This window comes from Pleurodeles waltl, chromosome 8, assembly GCF_031143425.1.
Source record: "Pleurodeles waltl isolate 20211129_DDA chromosome 8, aPleWal1.hap1.20221129, whole genome shotgun sequence".
Lineage (NCBI taxonomy): Eukaryota > Metazoa > Chordata > Amphibia > Caudata > Salamandridae > Pleurodeles > Pleurodeles waltl.
In genome coordinates, this window is record NC_090447.1 from 1,139,561,978 (window position 1) to 1,139,582,988 (window position 21,011).

At 43.5% G+C, this 21,011-nt stretch overlaps 1 protein-coding gene across 1 annotated transcript in view; it reads left to right on the forward strand.

Moving 5' to 3' along the window:
* The window catches only part of SPRYD7 (SPRY domain containing 7), a 129,781-nt gene extending 115,357 nt beyond the window's left edge, over positions 1–14,424 (forward strand). The window contains exon 5 of the mRNA XM_069205358.1: positions 12,756–14,424. Coding sequence (XP_069061459.1) covers positions 12,756–12,853 — 98 coding nt within the window. The 3' untranslated portion in view covers positions 12,854–14,424. The remainder of the gene's footprint in view (positions 1–12,755) is intronic.
* The last annotated feature ends 6,587 nt before the right edge of the window (positions 14,425–21,011 follow it).

The window sequence follows — 21,011 nt, forward strand, 5'->3', positions numbered from 1 at the left end:
GGAGAAATGGGGTTGGGGGTTGAGACGCGAAAGAGCAGAAAAGGCAAGAAGGGCAAAAAGGAGCAGAAAAGAGGAGAAAAAGGTGCAGAAAACAAGCAGAAACGGGGAAAAGGTGCTGAAAAGAGGGGAAAACGGAGCAGAACGAGAAGAAAAGAGTGAAACGGATCAGACAAACAGGCAGAAACCAGCAGAGGGTGGCATTGGGCAATCTGTACAGGAGATTGTCACGAGGGAACTGGCACAAGGAACTACGTAATGGCTTGGGGCACTGGGGCTTGTGGAATCACGTTCTCCTGGATCCATTTGGACCTAGTAGACCCTGTGATACACAATGAAAATACAGGCCTGTTTCTGTTGAACACATTTTAATGTTGAATTAACTAGGCCTTGAAGAAATGTCTATTGTGCTTGAAACGCATTATGTTGCAAGGCTTGCTAAACTGATGGCCATCATGAGACACCACCGCATGCTAGCTTGCGAAATCCTCACTGCTAAAAGTACTAACGTATGCACTTATGGTTCCTCTTTCTCCACATATAGATGTATCACAAGACATTTGATTCAGAGGACATTGTGCAAGCTTCCTGTTCATGATTCTAACCCTTATATGGAACATCACGTGTGCTATATAGAAACATTTAATCATACGACATTATCAAGAACCAATGAAAATGTATTCAAATGTCTGCGGTTTAATGCTATAAAAGATCATGCATTACTTCTTTGGGCAGACTGTTCGAGCTAGATTTTGCTCGCTCAAGTCTCCGTGTACACGTATTTCTTATTGTGTCTTATTAGTTCTTATTAAAAGTAATCTAAAGAAGAGCGGCTGGTCTTGGTTTGTTTCCTGAATTGTCTGGATCTGAAATACTCTGACTGGACTTCGATAACTTGGCTTCGACAGGCTGATACTAGGCGGCAAAGGGTGGCATTGGGTAAGCTGGACAGGAGACTTTCAAGGGGAAACTGGCCCTCTGACCTGATCCTGAGAAGGGCGGGACTTCTATCTGAAGCTAGGTTTTCTCATCCTCTTAATAATGACATCAACATTTTCTGTTTGGGGGCAAGACAGGCAAGTGAAAGCAGTTTCTGACTTGGAAAGACCCCCTGAAGCAAGTCTGAGTTCAGCCTTCGTGCTCCAGCTAGATGATTGTCCAATAAAGATTTCTCTACAGGATTAGTATAAAGTCTACACCCATGTTTCAAGGTACTCAAATCGTTATTCCATCACTAATTTGACATAGAACTAGGCAGAGTTGGAAGAGTTGTCCAGTACAAAACCTGAATATTTTCTTAAATTCCGTGATTGCCGTAAAAGGATAAGCATGGTTCTTCTGTTCCAATGCAGCTATTCTATTCATGTGTTGTGAATAAAATAGAACCTGTCCTAAAAGAACATGTATCTCATTTAGCTGCTGTTAGACTTTTAAAAGCCTTAAAGACTGTCTTGCTTTTAAGAAAAAGTGTTCTGCTCCGTATTCTCGCCTAGTTAAAGAATGCAAGAGCTGCTGTTCTACTGTCACAGGGTAATTGTATTCCTTCTTTTCTTTTTACAAATTTCTATTATTTTCAAGTTACTGGAGTATTTTGACTTGCTCTTTCTTCATAATTTGCTTTCTTGGCATCCAAATCTCATTGTTACAATACATGTGATTTCCTACAATATCATGATTTTGATGCTATGGGTTCTCTATGGCTAATTCTAAAAACATCCTTGTTAAAATTGTTCTGTTTCTAACATTCTCACATAATTGGACTAGTTACTGACTCTTTGTTGACAAGCTCCCACATTTTGGTTGTTTTTGGCCTCCTCGTTAGAGCCATCTTGCATTATTTTGATGATGTGCTATTTCAGTAGCTCTAAATTTGAGTTACTTTTTCCGTTAATCCTAGTAAATGCAGACCTTTGAGATCAGTCACAACAGAGAAATAATTTTCCAAACACAGGCTGCAGCTAATTCCCTCCCGCAGTTGGTACTTGCTAAACAACTTGCTTAGGGACACACGTTTTTATTGGTTTCCTCATGAATGCAAAAAATGAAAAAGAACATGCACCTTCGTATGGGATCACATAGTAAAAGTTCACATTTCCTAACACAAGTCATACTTCTCTATGATTAATGTTTCATCCTCCAGCCTACTTCAAATAACTATGTTACCATCAGAGTAGGTGTCAAATGTCCCCAAATTGTCTTGCTTTTATGGGCACTTCCTGCTGATATATTTAGTCTTCCGTGGTCCTGGGCGCAGGTGTCCATCCTCTTTTCCCATTGCTCTGTTGTGGGGGCAAAATTAAATCAAAATAACTGGCAATATCTCATTTGGCAACAAGAAGAACCATTTCTACCAGGGTTCGTGATGCCCTCAGCCCTCCTCAAATATCAGGCCCAAGAATGAACTTGAGAGTCATTTTGACCTGCCTCAGAACCGCCTTCCCCAGTACTGTGTGTATGCAGAACAAGTATTTCTTTATAACCGGGCACTCCCACACCATATGCATCAGTGTGTCCACTTCTCTTGCACACTAGCAAGTATTAAGTCTAGGACCACCTTTCATCTTTCCATTTCTCTCTGGGCTGTTGTAAACTCAGTATAGCTATCTGAACTGCAACAGCTTTGGACAAACTGAGATCACAATTATTCTGGGTATCATCTTCGCTACTACCATTTGACGACTTCTAGCTGTCCAGTGTGCATTTCCCACTTCTCTTGCAGGTCCCTTAGAGGGTCCCGGTATTGATAATCAGTGACTCACCAATATGTTAGGGGCTCCAGGGTGAATTTGGCTTCAGGTAGGTTAAACTCTGACAGGTCTGTCGGGCCGCTTTTTGGTCATCTAAAGAATGTCTCACCTGTAGGTAATGGTAAAACTGAGTATTGTGCAAAGCAAATTCTTCCGCTAAATCCCTAAATGACATAATGTTTCTGTCCACCCAGACATTGCTTAACTTTGAGATCCCTGTTGGATCCTATTAATAGAAATTTTCTTAGCTCCCAAGCCCAGCCTTGGTGTATCTACCGTCCAAACTAATCCTACTTTAGTGCAGTTGGCCAGCTGTCTATGCTCAGCCTAGTGGGTCAGGGAAGGACTGTAGGAATGTACAAGCCCAATAGCGTGCCGATCATCTCCGAGCCACTAACTGATCCAGTTTGAGCCTATAGGATGGATCTTTCCTTTCCCTGAACACCTTAATCGTTTATGTGTAGTAGTTGGGACACCAAGTAGTACAGTTGAATCATTGGCATTTTTAAGTCACAGGATCGAGTGACTCCTCCTTCTCGCTGATACTGCGCATGGGCATCGACTTCTTTGTTAGATTGTTTTCTCTCTGCCGTTGAGTTCGGACATATGTGTCTTCGCTCTGTCTTTCAACTCGCGCCGGTTCAAAATCTTTCTTTCCCTCTTGTCTTTATCAGCAGTATTGTTTCTCGATCACGTATTTCCCATCTTCACATTCAGTTCCTCTGGTCGGTCCGCGCCCTCAGGAGTGACCTCGTTCAGACCTACCTCACCACGCAGCACGAAAGAGTTTGCTGAGCTGATGGTATGGATGTCGTTTCGTTTCTGTCCTCTATGCCACTCGAAATTCCCCCACACGACCAACATCTGGTGTGTAACCTCTGCCCCTCCACTGATAGTCAAGAAGCTACATGCGATGCCTGCAAATCCTTCCAGTCGCAGAAGACCCTTTATGACCAAAGAGCTCATCGGTTAGAGATGGTGCACAAGGGTCCGGACCATACCAGGACATCTTTGTGGAGGAACACGTCCAGGAGAAGCTGGATCAAGAGAAGGCCTTCTCCATTCAGGACTCTGACATCCAGTCGGACTTTGAAAGCCATGAGGTAAAATCTGCACAACCTGTGAGAACTGTGGCCTCCTCCGGCGCACCCTAGGACTGTTAAAAAGCCCCTTCTAGAGGTCACGGACCACTACTGCCACCAGGCCATGGTCAGATCCGAAAAACTGTTTCAGCTGCCCAGCCCCTCAGCTCAGCTCTGAAAATATCCAAGATCAAAGCACCGTCTAAGGCTTTAACTTCCGGCACCTTGGTCTGAGATACTTTGGTCTGAACTTTAGCTCTGAGTACTTTGGTACCAACCCGAACAGCTACCACCTCCACCTTGATCCCGAGCAAAGTACAGCAACTGAAAACTTTGGTTCTGAAAAGCACAGAAACAAGATCTTCAGAGCAGAAGGACTCTAGCCAGTCTTCAGCTACGCCTTCACCTGTGGAGCCCATTTGGAGACCATGGTTGCTTGACAGCGCCGCCTCCATATCCAGGAGTGTGCAGGGTGCATTATTGCTTCCCCTGTACTTTTCAAGAGGATGTTATCCTTCCAAGAGACTTTTGGACACTTCTCCACCTTCAAAGTAGGTTACAAAGAACAATGCTTCCTCCACACCTCACAAGCCTTCTTCACCTCTTACTCCTCCACCTTCTACACCTTCTCCACCCCCTGCTTCTCATCCATATCCCTCCCTTCTTCATTCGCCTGCCTCACCTACTTCAGGAGACTTTACACCTCAGAGATCCCTTGCATACACTGGGGAAGATTTTGGTGGGACACAGCAGGACCCAGAGCCATGGGAGACCTATGTCCCTGAGCCCATGTTGACTAACGACCCAAATTTGTACCCAGCACGACCCTCCTCACCAGAGGATAGCACATCTATCAGTAGGTAGTGGCTCGTGCAGCCGCCTTCCATAATGTTGAGCTGCATAGGGACCAAGTAAACAGGACTTTCTGTCGGATACACATACAATCACACATAGATTTACAGTTTTTCCTCATGCTCCCTGGTATGCTTAGTCACGAAGACAAAATTTTTTAAAGAACCGGTCTGCTCTAGGGTTATCACCCATAGAGTAGATAAGAAATGCTCCCACTGACCCGCTATATATATATATATATCAGGTCCCAGGTCTCTCCAGACTCCATAGTGGCCATCACTGCACAGAGAAGGGCCAATAGTCAGGCCATAGGGGTGTCTCCTCCCCAGAAAGGGAGAGTAAAAAGTTAGATGCCACTGGCAAAAGGGTGGCTGCACAGGCAATCATTGGCATATCTCCAATTCACAGGACTTGCAAGCGAGATATGACCGGGCTCACTGGGATGAGATGGAGGAGCACCTCCAATTTCTCCCTGATGAGCACTGGAAATAAGGACAGCAGATTGTTGCAGAGCGGCAAACAGTCACAAATAATTATATGCAGTGTGCTCTATGTTCTGCAGACACAGCTGCACGTGGTATTAACACTAGTGTGTTAATAAGGAGACATGCATGGCTTCAATGCTCCAGGTTCAAACCATAGGTCCAGCAGGCGGTGCTCAAATGCCGTGCGACAAGGAGCACCTTTTCGGCACTCAAGTGGACTCCACCCTTGAGAAGCTGAAAAAAATACAGACTCTGCAAAAGCCATGGGTACTCCTCAGTCCACCTCACACAGGGACACTTTGTCATCCCACATTCAGAGGTGGTTACAACTCCACAACCTCAGAGGTGTCTACTTCCCAGCCCAGACAGCCTTCAACATCACATTCTAGGGATTTCGTCAGGGGAGCCTATAGAAGCAATAACAACTGAGGCAGAGGTAAGAGCACCGCCACACAAGGCTCTACCTCCACTGCAAAGCAGTGACTACTTCTGTCTTCTGTCTGCACACTCCACACCGGTTGTTGGATGACTTAAAAATGTTCATCCAGGGTTGGTCAACATCACCACAGACCAAGGGATCCTTCCCATTATCCATCATTACCACTTCTCCAAACATTCCCCCTCGCACTCGCAGATTATCCCAAGAGTATCTCCCACTTCTCAAAGACGAATTTCAGTCCTGTCTTCTCAGAGGCCATCAAGCGTGTCCCTGTACAACAACAGTGGTCAGGAGTATATCCTCTGTACTTCCTCTTTCCCAAAAATGACTGCACTCTCAGGCCTGTTCTGGACCTCAGACCATTAAACCACTGCTTTCTCTCAGAACACTTTCATATGTTACTCTTCAAGACATTATTCCGCTTCTACAACAAGGCGGCTTTATGACACACCTACTTCCATATCCTCGTCCACCCTGGACACAGAAAAATACTTAAGATTCGTGGTTGCAGGCAAACATTACCAGTTCAAAGTCCTGCCTTTCGGATTCACTATTTCTCCCAGAATCTTCACAAAGAGCTTCACAATAGTCGCCGCACGTCTCTGAAGGCAAAACATACACGTGTTTTGCCTTATCTAGATGACTGGCTCATCAAAGCGCTCACACTACGACAGTGCCAATATCGCACTCAGATGACAGTGGACCTGCTTAGCACTCTGGGATTCACAATTAGCTTTGTGAAATCCCATCTACAACCTCTTCAGATTCAGCCCTATCTAGGAGCTATTCCTAATGCAGAGATGGGGCTAGCATACCCGAACCTGGTTCGAGTTAAAATAAAATTCAGTCTCTACTCCCCCAGTTCTAGGAGAATCTTGCATACACAGTCAAAACTATCATGCACCTATTGGAGATGATGGTGTCCTGCATTGCCATCGTTTCCCATGCCAGACTCCACATTCGTCCCCTACAGCAGTGTCTGGCACATCAGTGGTCTGTCACAGGGTCACCTCGAGGATCTGGTGTTGTTAGACTGCCATACTCACCACTCTCTGCAATGGCAGAACACAAACAACCTGTTGAAAGTGTGGCCTTTTCTGGACCCTGTGCCTCAGGTTATTCTGGCCACAGATGCATCCCTGACTGGTTAGGGTGCTCATCTTCAAGACCTCACAGTACAGGACCTCTGGGATCTCAGACACCAGTCCCTACATATCTGTTACCTCGAGCTTCAGGCAGTCTTTCTGGTCCTGAAAGCATTTCTTCATCACCTGACTCACAAGGTTGTCTTAGTCCGCACGGACAACATGACAGCCAAGTATTATTTACAGAAATGGGTGGTAGAAGGTGGCATGGTCGTCCCAGTTGTCACAGCTTCCTCAGACAATATGGAAGTGGTCTCTCCACCACCACATTCTCCTGGTGGTAGAGTATCTCCCAGGAACGGATAATGGCTTTGCAGCAACCAGTCCACGAATGGGAACTCCACCCGCAACTCCTCCAACAATACTTCTTAAGATGGGGAACTGCTCGCATACACCTTTTGCCACAGCAGAAGACGCAAAATGTTCATGCTTCGCCTCCTGGTATCCACACCCTCTCTCCAAGGGCAGCGCTAAATGGGTGAACTGGTCAGGGATAGTTACTTGCACTTTTCTACCTCTGCCTCTCAATTCATTTCTGGTTTGGAAGATCAGACGGACATCTCACCATGATCATGGTAGCTCTCACTTGGACGCGTCAACCATGGTTCACCACACTTATGGACCTCTCAGTAGTTCCCTACGAGAAGCTCTCCAACAGGATGGACCTTTTCACTCAAAATCAAGGACAGATCACACATCCAGACCCCAAGAAACTCAATCTTGCGTTAGGGCTTCTGAAGTCACAGAGTTTGATTACTCAGGATTGCCTGTGGAATGTATAGATATGCTCTGGTGGTGAATCTACAAGCTTCTCTGAGAATGTGATGTTGCAAAATGGAGACGTTTTATATGCCTCTGCCAACCCAAATGTATTAATCCCATTAAAGCTACTGTCCAGGACATTGTTTATTTGCTACACTTACAGATAGCATATGTAGCTTACACTCCCATTTGTTTACATCTCGCAGCTATAGCTGCATAGTGACAGAAAAGACAACATGCTTTCTTGTTCAGAATACCAGTCATTAAAGCTTTCATGGAAGGCCTTAAAAGGGTTATTCCACCCAGAGTGCCTCCTGCACCTCAATCCTGGAACCTCAATATTGTGCTTACCAGACTCATGGGCCCTCCTTTTGACCCACTTTATTCATGCCCCTTCAGTATTTTTCTTGGAAAGGGGCATTCTTAGTCACAATCACATCACTCAGACATGTTAATGAGCTCCAGACCCTAACCTTGAAAGACCTTTCTTCCAAATCCATAGCGACAAGGTGGTCCTTAGCACAAACTCGAAGTTCCTTCCTAAAGTAGTTTTCTAATTCAATATCAACCAATCCATTCTTTCCACAGCCTGACTCAGTTGCAGAAAGAGCTCTCCACACTCTAGATGTTAAACAAGCACTTATGTTTTACACCGACAGAACCAAAGACTTCAGGAAAACCAAGCAGCTCTTTGTAGCTTTCTCACTACCTCATAAAAGCAATCCAATATCCAAAAACAGCATAGCTGGATGGATAGTAAAGTGTATACGAACTTGTTATGCTAAAGCTAAACCTGTTACTCCCAGAGCACATTCTACTAGGAAAAACGAGCCACTATGGCTTTCCTTGGTAACATACCTATACCTGACATTTGCAAGGCAGCTACATGGCCTACAACACATACTGTGTGGACATACTAGCACATCAGCAAGCTAATATAGGTCAAGCTGTGCTACAAACACTTTTCCGGTCAACTGCAGCTCCCACAGGCTAGCCACAGGTTGTATGGGAGGACTGCTTTACAGTCTACGCAGAGCATGTGTATCTACAGCCACACATGCCATTGAACGGAAAATTTTACTTACCCATTCAGCATCTGTTTGTGGTATGTAGTGCTGTAGATTCACATGTGACCTTCCTGGACGGCTGTGGCCATTTCAGTTACTTTATACTTGTATATAGTTGTACATATGTATCTATGTTTGCATGGAAATCTCTATCTATACTTCTACACTCCTTTTCTCATCCACATGCAGAAAAATAATCTAACAAAGGAGTCAATGCTCATGTGCAGTATCACCGAGAAGGAGGAGTCACTCAATCCCATGACTCGAAAATGCTTCTTCGAAGAAAAAAAAATGGCATTACTCCAGACCCAACACTAGATGGCAGGAGTATGCAGAGCATGTGAATCATGAACAGATGCTAACTGGGTAAGTAGCATTTTCCATCCTGTCCAATGTCCGCTTGAGAGTTCTGACTGACCAGACGTGCATTCTGTACTCCTTGACTAGCTTTCTTATTCTGAGGCAGAGTTAGTGGTCTCAGGTGTACTTTTCCAGCTCGGGATCCTCCGCCTAACCTCATCTCCATCTCTGGTGTACATCTCTAACTGAAGATGCTCCGCCTGACCTCATCACCATCACAACTATGGCTCAAGGTGACTGTTTGGTTTAGCCTATGTTGCTGTCACCTCCCCTCATGTTGTACTCTTTTCAACTTTTGGAGGTGCTGAAAGTTGTTTTAAACCGGAGTGGTACACAAGACCTTAGTGGTACACCCTCTCCTCAACTTAGTTTCATGCATTCTCTGTGATCTAAAAGAAGTGTGCATTGCCTTGACAATTAACTTTTACTTATACAGAGAATGTTAGAGCATAATCTATTTGCATAATTCTCATCTTTATCTTCAGGGCATTCAAAGATCATCTTGGTCCTGCTGAATATAGCCTAGTAATATTATGGTCTTGTTTGATACGATCTTCACCTTGCCAGTCTTTCTTGCTCCTCAGAGTATGGCATCCCTGTCTGAGTAGTTAAGGAAGTGAATGATCATGGGGCACAATGGGGTTTTGGAAGGTGGCCTAGGAGCCGTCCTTTGATGCACACTTTCTGCCACAAATCATCCTGAGAGGTCTCCTTGGGAATCCAGCACTTGAACCACCTCTTGAGGAACTGGATAGGATTAGGACCCTTTGTCCCCTTACAGCACATCCATCATACTTTTTGTGTCCTCTTCCCTTTCTACCAAATATTTGGTGCCTTTACATATATTTAGAGGCTTTTTTAAGTTCTTCAACAGTGTCCTTCAAAATATGTAGGAAGTCTTTTGCCATTGAGATGTGGCCCTGTAAAAACCCTGTGAAGGGACCCATGGCTTTGCGCAGGTTATGGCCTATCAAGGAAATATCCTGGTGCACCTCATCTACTGTGCCCTCTAGGAAGTGTGTGATTTCCCTTATGGACTGCAATATATTGTTCATTGTTGCGGTGTTAGGATTCCCGTCCAGAAGGTGTTGTCTCTGGTGCCTCTGACGGTATTTTCACAGATTTATCTCCTTTTGCCCATTGTGACGGCAGACTGCTGGTCCTTAACCATAATGAGAGGTTCCCACTGATGTTTTCCTGTAGATGACCCTCCCAATCTGTGTCTAATTCACACAGGGGAAAACAGAAAAAGGAGGATGAGGACATAGGGCAAACACCAAACGTGCTGCAGCATTCAGTGTTTTAACCTCTTCATACAGATGCAATGAGCAGATGCCATTGATGTGCTTCATTTAGGTCCAGGACCATGGCTTCCTCTGGCTGCAGCATTGCCCCACCCACCACTTTGAGGCTATCAAGTGTCCCTCACCAATGGACTGCAAGGTTTCACAAGGCCAATGCCTAGCTTCTTGTTTCATCTCCAGACTTTGAAGACTGCTTTCCTCTTTGTGTTTACATCAGTTCGTTGCATTAATGAGGTTGAGACACTTCCTATACATCCTTTTTCTCAGACAAGTTGGAGCTGAGGACTCTAGCAGCAATCTTGACTTCTTTCCAAATTGGGTAATCAATCAGTCTGTCAATGTTCTTTGCTGTCCCTCACCCCTTTACAGAGGAGAGGTTCCTACGGCTGGACCACTGAATGGCTTGAAGTTTTTACATTAATTCTACCAATAAACACTGTGTGGATGATCAGCTGTTTGTGGGGTTTCCTGGGCCAAAATCTGGGAAGGTTGTGCAAATGAGGACCCTCTCAGGGTAGATAGATTTCTGCATTAACATCTGCTACACAAGGGCCAGGAAGCAGTCCCATAAGGTTTGGGAGCCCATTCAAACAGGGTTAAGGCTGCTACCACTGTGTTGTCTCATAGAGTGTCTGTCCTTGACAAGCCGAGATGTAGGCATCAGTGCATCCATTCACAAAGCACTGACAGCCATGTCTGGCGGGAGAATCATTTTTCCTGCTCAGTCCTACTGGAATTGTTGGTCTAAGTCCACTCCTCAGATCCTCCTCCTGGGGATTTCTGCTTTGATGTCTATTCTATGGTGGAGAATCTTCAGTAAGGTGTATCTATCAGAAGAAAAAGTTACCTTTGAAAATGCTCTTTCTGGTAGATACTCTATCTAACCGCAGAGTTCTCACTGCCCTCCCTCCTCCCCGTTCTGTATAGTTCCCTCTTTTTACCATCTAAAAATGTCCCAAATTAGTATTCAGAACACTGGTACCAACAATTGTCCCCACTCCGCATCTGAAGCGCACAAAGGAAAAAAACAAAAGCAAATATCAGAACGCAGGGCTGGCGCTCAAATGCAGCACTTTGGATCACTTGATGAAAAGTTTTCGGGATCCATTCTAGCACCTAAGAAGTATTCTAAGGTGAGGAACCTGCGATTAAATGGAGTATCCACCAAAAATAAACAATATTGAAGGTGAAGTATTATTTTGGCCTGGGAGACACTTGTACTGCTAAGGCCGATACTTGTTCTGGCATAGTGGAAGCCTGCACCGTTGCTGCTTCAAAGGCAGGGGTTTGGGGGTCGGAGTGTTTGTTTGCACTACTGCTTGCCAGCATGTGTGTGAGACAAGGAATTATGTACTGCTACTGCACTTGTGTGAGGAAAGCTTACATGGTTTCTGCTAAGGTTGTATTTCTTCTCTGTCAGGAACACCTACTTATGCTGTCTGAACCATGTCCGTCTTTAGTGAAGAAGCCATGTATTGTATGTGTGATAATTTGTGTGAGTAAAAAAAAAACATGTACTGTTGTCCATACTGTACTTCTGTGTTGTTAGTGGCACTTGTGAAGACCATTTCATTGTACAAATGTCAAGGTGACTGGCTTTGGCATCCAGTGTTGTGATTTGTGTTGTAAAAGATTTTAACTCCCTCAGTGCCAAACTAGATGATCCTGCACCTTCTTAATCCATATGGAAGAGTATGAAAATGTGATGGAATCTGGCTGGGATCCGGGCTTGTATGCACCAGCCAACTCGGATGCAGCTCTTAAACCTGTTCCCCACCAGTTATGGCTCATGTGGTGAACTGGATCACTTACACCGCATTCTGTTATAAAGGCTTGGGAACTGGTTGACAGAGAGAACCAGAAGGGAAGGAGTGACTGGAAGGGCAGAGCTTCTTATCTCTGGAGGAGCTTGGAGCATCACACCCTGGCAGGGTTATCTGTGACCTAAGTTAGTGCTTGGCCTTCTAATGTTGGTTACTTGTGATTTTTGTTTTTTGGTAGATCCCTCTTCTGAATACTACTAATAGAATGAATCCTTGTCCCAATAGCATTTTTCCTTTTCTCTTTTAGAGAAGTAGTTTACTGTAAAGCTGAATAAAGCCCCAGGATGAACTACAAACCTCCCTGTGCGTGTAATCAAGATGACACACATATTAGTTTATTATTTCTTGGGCTTGAAAAGTGAAAGAAAAAGGGTGTGAAGAATGGATGTGTTAATCATTGCTTGCAAATTTGTTGTGTTTTAATATCTTTTGTAAGCCAGTATTTGAAGGGTGAACTGTCATTAGAGAATGGAATCCATTATTGCTCAGAATGTCTAGCATGAAAGAATAAATTCCACTTTTTTATGTTTGTTATCGAAAAATAGTTTGCATAAACTGTATAGTAAGTGCCCAATTGTAAAAAGTATATTTTTGGGAACAAGGTACGTTGTGCAGACTTGTATGTATCTATTTAACATATTTGACTTATTTACTTTAGATCCCTCTCCCCTCCCACCCCTCTTGTCTTACAGTGGACGACAGTGCTATTTTGGATTGTCAATTCAGTGAATTCTATCACATTGCTCCAGCAGGGTTTGAAAAAATACTCTTTGAGCAGCAGATTTTCTAGGTGTTGACATCCCTGAGGAATTCCACGCCTGCACTCTTGCGAAGCCTTTGCTGCTTACCCAGAGCTTCACATGGTGTCTTGGAAATGTTGTCTGTGTTTTGCCTGTGAGTGTTTTGCATCTGCACCAGAGAACTGTTAACCGGTTGCTGATTTTTAAAGCATATCCACGTGTGATGTGAAACTCTTGTGGTCTTGTAAGCTGTTTTGTTAAAAATTCTTGTTGCTTATTATGTAAATGGGAATGAAGGTATGTCAGTGACACGGATGGTGTATTAACTAGACCTTTGCCTGATGCTCTTTTCCTAAAGATTTCTTGTTTTACAGGACATTAGCTCAATGAAAGGTTATTTATGGGGTTATTCAATTAGGCAGTTTGTTTTCTGGCCACTTCTCATAGAGACTGGGGTCCCTTTGGAACAGCAGCCAATTATTTTGTTTGTGTCTCTTGGGTAATAGCGGTACAGTCAAAGCGTGTTCAACTTCTCTATCAGCCATGGGCTTCACTTTCACAATCCGTTTTGAGGAGGCACACCATTTTTTTTGTCTGTGCAATGCAAGGCCTATGGTGTATGCAAGTAAGAGTGTTTATCATTGTAAATGCCAAAACATTGCATTTGACCAAAAGGATGTCAGTCGTCTGTGATTCTTTGCCTGCATGGTGTCCCTCTGGACCCTTAGGGAAAAATTTAAAACAATAGGTATATATTCTAGTAGGTTAAAATTTAGGGTAAGATGAAGTTAAATATCAGAATGGACTGTTGGTTTTATGGACCGTTATACAGGCGCAAATAATGGATAATTTATGATTAATGCAAGTATTGAAATGAAAAGACTTTACTAATATAAACAGATCAGGGTCGGGTTTTTGTGTGTATTTTTTTAAGTTAAACAATAAGCTTTAAAAATGTGTGGACTATTTTTGTAAATGACTTGTCTGTGTACCCAGATGTTTATATTTGAAGAAAATATATTATTCCCAAAATTGATGTTAATAGTTGAGCTTCAAGGACCAGGATTACTAAGTTGGTCCTTGATCAGATGCTGCTTTCATGTATCACTGAGTGTTATAAAAATTATCCTAAATATGGAGTCCAAAATCCACTGTTCTGTATTAGTATATTTACAGCAAGTTACCGATGCCCAGTGGTTTGGCTGATCGTTGCCATTGACCAAAACACAGAGACCTACACTTGCTGATCTGAAAGTAGAATTAACTAACAGATTTGGGGTTCACCTTTGAACAAATCTTGGTTATGGCATCCTAATAGTGTTCTTCTGGATTCCAAAAAGGTTGTATTCCAAGTAAACAATTTACAGTGTTGATGTTGGTTTCCAAGTGTGCACTTTTGCACAGAGATTGAGGGGCCTGCAGTGAAACGATTTCTGTCCATAGGCACTAGTTCCTTATGCTGCCATCTTTAATAATGCAGCTAGGATCTGCACTTTGTAGGCCAAGTGGTGTGTCCAGTTGAACAATTGTAGGTATGTAAATAATGATTGATAATTGTTTGTTTTGTTTGATTCTTTTGGCACACTTGTTAAATTAATAAAGTTCCTGTTGCACCAAGTGATGTACCTTCCTGTTTCTCGCTTATTTGACCTGAAACATTTCTTTTTATCTACTAACATAAGCTCCTGAAATTTGATCAATTAGAATGCTTCCAGGTAAACTTTCAGAAAGTTACAGAGAGGCGTTCCTATGTAGCAGTGACAAGAAAATAGATATGGTTTGTGTTTTTTCCCTTCTACTAACAGTTTGTTGTGCAAGCACTTCATGATCCTGACTATGGTTCCAGATACTACTGAAGCCCCAGTTCTCCTATCTTAATACCCTGATTGGGAGTGCCATAGGACGAGTAGGTCTTTTGTTATCATGCAGCGTAGGGACACCATTACATAATTCTCCACTGCCCTGCTTTGGCAGAATCTGCAGGCATACCCAGACTCTCTTCCTTCTGTCTCTGTACTCCAAGGCAGGCAGTGTCTCATATGACATTGATAATACAGCATCTAAGGCCTTGTTCAAGAAAAGACATTTGGACCCTTAATCTTGCCCCACTTTTCTGGGGCCACTAGAACCTGCTTCTTGGCAACTTGGTGGCCTTCTTAAGTGGGTTGCTCGAGGGAGGACTTCTTCAGCTAGGCTGTGCACTGGAATGTTTGGAGGTTTTCTCAGGCTGTGTGAAGATGTCCTTATATTTTCCAAATATTGATTCCCTTGAAAAAGAGTCCAGTGAACTATCTCCCATCCTAAAAACTTTGTAAGGGTGGTGGCTAACCCACAGAGGATGGCAATAAGCATTAGGTAGATGGTTCAAGCAAAATCCTCTGTTGGTTCTTAAATTGGTATTCCTTATCAATTCTAAACTGGGCCTTAAAATTATTTCTTTCATTAACATATTACATCGGGACCTGTCAAGGGTCTCATACCCACTTACAGGAATACTTCTTTGGGAAGTTCACAATTCCTAACTAAGAACTCAATACCACCAAAGGGGATGGGAAAAGAGAAAACAGCTGATGCTAGATACCTTGTGGTTCCACTTCTATGGAGGGATTCTTGTTTTCTGTATCTTTAGTTAAGAATTACAAAAAAGAATGACAGATTTTTCTATACATGTATTGTTCTCATGATTAAATGTATTACTAGAGGGTTAACTATACCGCTCCTCTCGCTTTCTCGACTATTCTTCATTTGCAAACTTTTTTCACCCTACAATAAATAGTACGATCAGTGAGTATTATTGTCTTCTGTCTAAAATCAGAACAAAAACAGTCAAACCTTTTCTCAAACCTTTTATAGTTTTACATTAAATACCTCAGGCCCTGCCAAGAAAGGCTGCTTGATGTGGGCAGCTTTCATTCTAAAGGCTTAGACCTGGTATAAACCCTTTACCCCTTTGGATATAAAAGCCTTATGATGAGGGTAACAATTCTCTGTACCTCCTGGAAAATCAATATGGCTAGCTCTATGGAGTGAAGAAAGACTATCCAAATAAAGATCCACCCCACGCTGGGTGAGGTAGCCTTCTTTGAGAAGGGCTCTGAATCTGAGGGTGTACTTTTTAGTGCTACTTTAATCAAATAGCTATCAAAGTACATTGAGGCCTTCTCTTCCATACACAGAGCCTCAATGCAATATATCTAGAATAGTGTTTCCCAAACTGTGATTCGTGAGCCAATTTTTGGTGGGTCGCGAAAGCCCAAGCAATAAATAAAGAGGTCTTCTAAATAATGTATGTATCTTGTCACATTTGCTGCACTTCAGAGACAGAGGTCAAATATCAAGCAATGTCTTCTGTCAAATTGCTGCTTTTTTTAACATGTGTATTGGTGTTTACATTCTCGCCTTACTTTGCAGTCAGTGAAAGAAAAGTAAAGTGAATTTTGTGATAGTCTTGCTGGGGTACAGTTGTGTAGAGAGAAAGGCTGTAGGATGTCATGTTTGGAACACACAACACAATGTAAATATCTGTAAATGAACTGTACACATTCAGCAGTTAGGAAAATAAAAAAAGACACACTTTTTTGTAATGGAAACAAACATTTGAATGTTAAATGTAAATCAAGACATTTTATTTGATGGACAAATAATAAATATTCACTGAAACCCGATTTCCACACATTAATCATTTGTATCCAATATCAGTAAAACTATATCCGTGAACATGTAGTCGCCATTTCAGTGGGAAATGTGCTGTCTGTAAATGACAGTGTGCTACCACATGCTTTGATTGCATTTTTCTTTAAAAAATCACCTGCCTCATGTTCACTAAATCTAGATGGGGCGCGAACATTTATCATTCTAAAAACTGAATTGTGGTTCTAAAATGTTAAGGAACCACTGTCCTAGAGTGTTCCTAGTCAGTTTGAGTAGATCTCCCAGGCACTATCCTGCAGTTGTGGAACACTTGAAGGAGCAGACTTCTTTCCACATGATCCCAAGGTGCCACGTGATCTTGTAAACTCTTTTCTGCCAGTGGTAAAGCAGCTCCAAGTAAGTTCTCTTTTAAACCTACCTTCCTTCCTTCACTGGAATAGGCATCAGATTCTCCCTTTTTATATATAGGTAGGCTTGTTTTTCCTCCGACTCTTGAATTTTCCAGACTGTCATGAGCTATAGCTTGAGGGTAAACTCCACATTTGGCTGGAATGAGATCTTCAGTGGAGGAAGTGTGGTCCATTAACTTTAATTCCTCTTCTGAATCACATTTGCAATTAGATGTGCTGCCACAATTTGTCATGGACAAAACACTGATGAAGTACTTTTATTACAATAGTATTTGATGTCCCTACAGTTCATCATAAGTAGAACCGACTTCGAGTTCACAAAATTCAAAGCTCACTTTTGAAATGTCCAAAGAGGGGTAGTAGTTTACTACAAATAAGATTCAGGAAGAAATATTAATTCCATTTATTGTACTTATTTCATTTTCAGAACAGTCTGTAGCTACATCATCTGCCTTTTCCCTTTTTGATCTTCTATCCCATCAGCCTTGTGCGTGCTTCCGACACCAAGCTGGAGCAGAGTTTATTGCTTGTGTAGGGTCCACTTCAAAGGCAGCACACTCATCAAGGGAATAGTAATGCAGGATATGCTGTGTTGTTCCTATCTCCGTGTGCTGGGTCATGTGTTCAGGGTCCAGGGCACACTATGGACAATGACTGCTTGTGAGGTAAAAATGTTAATCTTTATTTCACAAACAGCTTTATATGAGTGCCAACTTCTGGCTGAGCTTACCTTGGGCAATGCCCCTCTCTTAACTGCCCTCATGTATTCATGAGTTGAGGTACGTCCCTTTCCTGTTCATATGTTTCTGCCACCTCCTTTTCCTATTGTGTCCGGCCCCTATGACTTCAGTGTCTTACATTTGAAATCCAGACAGACGTCACTTACTGGGAACATTTTCCGTGTTCCCAGCATCCAACCTGAGACTTACTCAGGCTCCTTGCTACACTCACCAGTTTTTAGATCTACATGATGTATTGTTACTAGTACTTTAAAATATGTGTAGCCTGGGCTTTAGCGCCACCTAGAGGAGTATTTCTCTCAGGCTATTGACTGTTTGGTTTGTCATCCTGTCTATGAAGTGCTTTCCCTGCAGTGCATGGGGGACTAGCTTACATATCAAAAGTACACTGAATTATCGAACAATAAATTCTGTATGTCATATAAGCAATGTAATGCAAACAAAAAATGTTTTAGGTGTAGCCAACAGACGACTATGTGGCCAACCTCATGCAGTCAAAACCCTAATAAATAAATATTGCAGTGTGTACATACATGGTGTTGTGGGTACACTAGCATATCCAAGACCTCGATTACAGTCAGATGCTGTTGCTTGCAACATTCAGACCTATTTGGGTTTATTCATTACATCCTTGAATATCAGGTTTGCAATAATCAATGCTTGTTAAATGTTCCATTTGTTATAACCAATGCTTGTTGATTATTCACATTGTATTCCACCTGCTCAAACTGTAACTGCCTGTAAGGAAATGCCTCCTTGGCATGGTTACCCCCTAACATTTTGCCTTTGCTGATGTTAAGTTATGATTTGAAAGTGTGCTGAGACCCTGCTAACCAGGCCCCAGCACCAGTGTTCTTTCCCTAAACTGTACCTTTGTCTCCACAGTCGGCACAACCCTGGCACTCTGGTAAGTCCCTTGTAACTGGTACCCCTGGTGCCAAGGGCCCTGATGCCAGGGGAGGTCTCTAAAGGCTGCAGCATGTCTTATGCCACCCTAGGGACCCCTCACTCAGCACATGCACACTGCTTCACAGTTAGTGTGTGCTGGTGGGGAGAAAATGACTAAGTCGACATGGCACTCCCCTCAGAGTGCCATGCCAACCTCACACTGCATAGGTAAGTCACCCTTCTAGCAGGCCTTACAGCCCTAAGGCAGGGTGCACTATACCACAGGTGAGGACATATGTGCATGAGCACTATACCCCTACAGTGTCTAAGCAAAACCTTAGACATTGTAAGTGCAGGGTAGCCATAAGTGTATATGGTCTGGATAGGCTGACCTACAAGCCTGCAGAGAAGGAGGAAGACACAACTGATTTAGCCCCAGCCCTACCGGCCTGTCTCCAACTTCGAAAACCTGCTCCAGCGACGCATCTGACAGGGACCAGCGACCTCTGAAGCCTCAGAGGACTGCCCTGGACTACAGGACCAAGAAACTCCTGTGAACAGCGGCCCTGTTCAGAACCTGCAACTTCTTTGCAACAAAGAAGCAACTTCCAAAGACTTCACGTTTGCCGCCGGAAGCGTGAGACTTCACCCTCTGCACCCGACACCCCCGGCTTGACCTGCAGAAAACCAACACCTCAGGGAGGACTCCCCGGCGACTGCGAGCCCGTGAGTAACCAGAGACGACCCCCCTGAGCCCCCACAGCGACGCCTGCAGAGAGAATCCAGAGGCTCCCCCTGACCGAGACCCGACGCCTGGAACCAACACTGCACCCGCAGCCCCCAGGACCTGAAGGAACCAAACTTCAACGCAGGAGTGACCCCCAGGCGACCCTCTGCCTAGCCCTGGTGGTGGCTGTTCCGAGAAGTCCCCCCTGTGCCTGCCTGCACCGCTAGAGTGACTCCCGGGTCCCTCCATTGTTTTCAATCTAAAACCTGACGCCTGCTTTGCTCACTGCACCCGACTGCCCCTGTGCAGCTGAGGGTGTACTTTGTGTGGCTTCTCGTGTCCCCCCCGGTGCTCTACAAAACCCCCCTGGTCTACCTCTGAGGTCACAAGTACTTACCTGCTGGCAGACTGGAACCGGAGCACCCCTGTTCCCCATAGGCACTTATGTGTTTTGGGCACCTCTTTGACCTCTTCACCTGAGCTGCTGGTGTGGTAACTTTGGGGTTGCCTTGAACCCCCAACGTTGGGCTGCCTATGCCCCAAACTTGAGACTTGTAAGTGTTTTACTTACCTTCAAAACTAACCTTTGCTTACCTCACCCAGGAACTGTTGATTTTTGCACTGTGTCCACTTTGAAAATAGCTTATTGCCATTTTTACAAAGACTGTACATGATATTGTTTTCATTCAAAGTTCCTAAAGTATCTAAGTGAAGTACCTTACATTTAAAGTGTGCAATGTAAATCTTGGACCTATGGTTCTTAAAATAAACTAAGGAAATACATTTTTCTATATAAAAACCTATTGGCCTGGAGTAAGTCTTTGAGTGTGTGTTCCTCAGTTATTGCCTGTGTGTGTACAACAAATGCTTAACGCTACCCTATGATCAGCCTACTGCTCGACCACACTACCACAAAATAGAGCATTAGAATTATCTACTTTTGCCACTATCGTACCTCTAAGGGGAACCCTTGGACTCTGTGCACACTATTTCTTACTTTGAAATAGTATATACAGAGCCAACTTCCTACACTGCCAAAACATGCACTCTTCACAATGTCATCTGTATTGAACATTTGCCACAATCAGGAGGCTAATTATTCATTTCCTTAACAGGCAACCAACTACCTTTCCACCTGCTCCAACTGTAACTGCCTAAACGTGCTCTTCACAATGTCATCTGTATTGAACATGTGCCACAATTAGGAGGATAATAGCTAATTTTCTTAACAAGCAATGTGATGCCAACGTCCCAGCGGCATTCCAGTACTTTATCAAGGCTGTATTACATGAGTTCCTAGATGTCTGCGCTGTTGTCTATATAAATGACATCTTGATATTCTCTAAAAATGAGCAGGAACACACTCCGACCATTAGGGCCGTTCTGCAACGTCTATGTGAACACTCCCTGTATGCCAAATTACAAAAATGTAGAGTTTCTTAGATAACACTTATCACCCTGCGGCATTACCATGGACCCCAAAAAGGCAGACACTATTCTTTCATGACCAAGCCCTACATCTGGTAAGGATGTTCAAAAGATTATTGGTATGGCCAATTTTGATAGGCGGGTTATCCCACAATTCTCACAAATAATGGTCCCTATAACAACCTTATTAAAGATGGGACAACCACTTATCTGGTCTCGAGCAGCGGAACAGGTCTTCACAACTCTCAAAAGAAGTTTCACCTCTGCTCCCATTTTATGCCATCCAGATCCTGAGCAGCCATTTTATGTTGAAGCTGATGCTTCTCAATTTGCTGTGGGAAGTGTGTTATCGCAAAAAGATCCT